The 2500-nt window shown below is 31.8% G+C and overlaps 1 protein-coding gene across 2 annotated transcripts in view; it reads left to right on the top strand.

Annotated features, from left to right (window-relative positions):
* The window catches only part of RagA-B (Ras-related GTP binding A/B), a 10890-nt gene that overhangs the window by 6687 nt on the left and 1703 nt on the right, over nucleotides 1-2500 (top strand). For both annotated transcript variants that reach the window (XM_086539255.1, XM_086539256.1), the window contains exons 2-5: nucleotides 876-975; nucleotides 1258-1324; nucleotides 1641-1744; nucleotides 1966-2084. In XM_086539255.1, coding sequence (XP_086395381.1) covers nucleotides 876-975; nucleotides 1258-1324; nucleotides 1641-1744; nucleotides 1966-2084 — 390 coding nt within the window. The remainder of the gene's footprint in view (nucleotides 1-875; nucleotides 976-1257; nucleotides 1325-1640; nucleotides 1745-1965; nucleotides 2085-2500) is intronic.

A 2500-nucleotide genomic window follows, 5' to 3' on the forward strand; every position in this document is an offset into this window, starting at 1 on the left:
TGTTTTCAGAGTGACCTTAAAGAAAGAGTAAGGATAGCTCTGTTATTATTGTTCTCACATTATCTGTTACATGATAGCACTTGCATAGTACTAATGTGGATTTTACTAATGCAATAATGTACGAAGTTTTAGTTTTTGTTTGTGTTTCATTATGCTGATGAAATATTTGTTTTGAGAGGATTTGGGTCAAAATATTGTTTTCCTTTCATTATGGTTCAAACAGTAGATTATGTTGCAATTATTTTCTTTCATGATCTATTCTGTGATTATTTACATCATAAGAAATAATACTTGTGTTATATTTTACCATGGGAGTCATGCTGGTGATACTGTATTTGTGGATTGCCTAGACCAATTTTTTCTTCATTTGCTTTCTATCACCATATCACTTTTTCAAAAGCCAAAGAGAGTTTCGAGCTAATAACAAGAAAATCATTAGGTAAAAAAACGAAAAAGATACAGTCTTGCTATTGGCATGACCTAGAGCACCTCCAGAAAAGGCCAGCAAACCTCTTTCACATATATTCTGGCAATATAGAGCTTGGACTAGTTGCTAATTTGATGTTTTACAAGCTCTACATTGTTGGTTTATATGCGAGTGCCAATGGATTGAATCACATTTTTTTATACCAAGTAGAATTTGTATTTATATTTTTTGTATATCATTTATCTTGTTTTTTCTCTATCACTGCATAGGATTGCATCTCAGTGATAGATTGTCTCCTTGTTTATTGTATTTCTAATGTCCTTTCAGATGAAATGTAGTATTATCCAAAATATTTTCCCCACCCAAAATAACTTTAGGTTTGGTGATATTTTGTTTCCTTTTTTTCAGTGCTTTCTTGTGTTTTTGATTACTGAATGTGATGTTTCAGGTGCTGCTAATGGGCAAGAGTGGGTCTGGAAAGACCAGTATGCGCTCAATCATTTTTGCAAATTATATTGCAAGAGATACAAGTCGTTTAGGAGCTACTAGTAAGTATATACTTATAGATTCTTTATGATGATAAGATAACAAGAAATGTAAATTATGTTAAAGCATCTCTTCTTCCTCATCTTCCTTTTTCTTCTTCCCTCAGCTTTCCTTTGTCACCATCTTGATGATCCTCTTCATCTTATTGTTATTGCCTTTGGTTACTATAATTGTATATGAGGTATATATTACCTTTGGTTACTATTGTTGTATATGAATTATATAAAAAAACAATTCACTTACCCAAAATGACCAGTTCCTAATCCTTCCTTTTCACCTTGCAGTTGATGTGGAACACTCACATGTACGTTTTTTGGGAAATCTGGTCTTGAACCTCTGGGACTGTGGAGGGTAAGATTTGCTTTGTTATACATCTTTTTATGCTTTCAGTGGTAGCCAAGGATAACTTTGAAGTTACTATTTTATATATCTTCGGATCTATTATTTTAGTTTTGATGTGGCTACTTCACCAAAATTGCCTTTGATAAAAAGCATATATGTGAAATATAGCTTATACCTAGGCCCACTTTGTTTTAAATTAGTTAGGTAATATTTTTGTACTACTATTTGACAACACATGCTTGAGAAATCAGTTAAGTAATTTTGATGCTGCAGAAAAATTGGATGCATGCAATATGATGTCTAATATCCCTTTCCTCTTTTTTAGACAAGAAGCATTTATGGAGAACTATTTTGCTTCACAAAGAGATAACATCTTCAGAAATGTAGAAGTTCTCATATATGTTTTTGATGTGGAAAGCCGTGAGTTAGGTAAGTTATGGTGTAGTAGATAAATGTGATTTAATGGAATGCATTGAAGTTATCTGTAACTAATTTCTGTTTTATTAATTTTTCTTTAGTTCATATTAATTTTGTATGTTATCAACTTAATAGAAATGGATGATATTTATTCTTTAATTGTTATTTTGAAATATGCAAATGTGTACTGAACACTTTTTTCCTAATTTTGAGACTACTTTTGCCTATTATAGAGAAGGATATGCATTATTACCAGAGTTGCTTGGAGGCAATCTTACAGAACTCACCAGAGGCTCGTGTTTTCTGTCTCATACACAAGATGGACCTTGTGCAAGATGATCAGAGAGATGTTGTAAGTAGCTCATTTAAGTTGTTAGGTTAATTGGGTGTTTGAAAACTGCTTAGGAGTAAAGGGAATGTTTTAATCTTTATTGTAGACATCTCTTTGCAGCTAGTATAATTTGCATGATAAAATTTATACAAAAGCAAGATTACAAAGCAGGTATCAATGTAAAGGAGACTTTTTACTTAATGGTGTAAACATAGGCTATCACCACTTTTCTACTTTTTTGTCACAAACCTGACATAGGGTACTGCAAAGAGTAACTTTTAGTTAGGGATTTTTGGTATACCTTCTGAAGGTTTTTAAGATATTTGTGTGATATATGACAATGAAGCCAGTTCTGTTAATTGAAGGGAGGACCAGTTCATTCATTTTTTTATAGAAAACATTTCAAGAGTTGAGTATTCATTGTCTTTAAAAATGTT

The sequence above is a fragment of the Penaeus japonicus genome, unplaced genomic scaffold (genome assembly GCF_977035675.1).
Source record: "Penaeus japonicus unplaced genomic scaffold, GWHDUDI00000001_assembly GWHDUDI00000008, whole genome shotgun sequence".
NCBI classification, from domain to species: domain Eukaryota; kingdom Metazoa; phylum Arthropoda; class Malacostraca; order Decapoda; family Penaeidae; genus Penaeus; species Penaeus japonicus.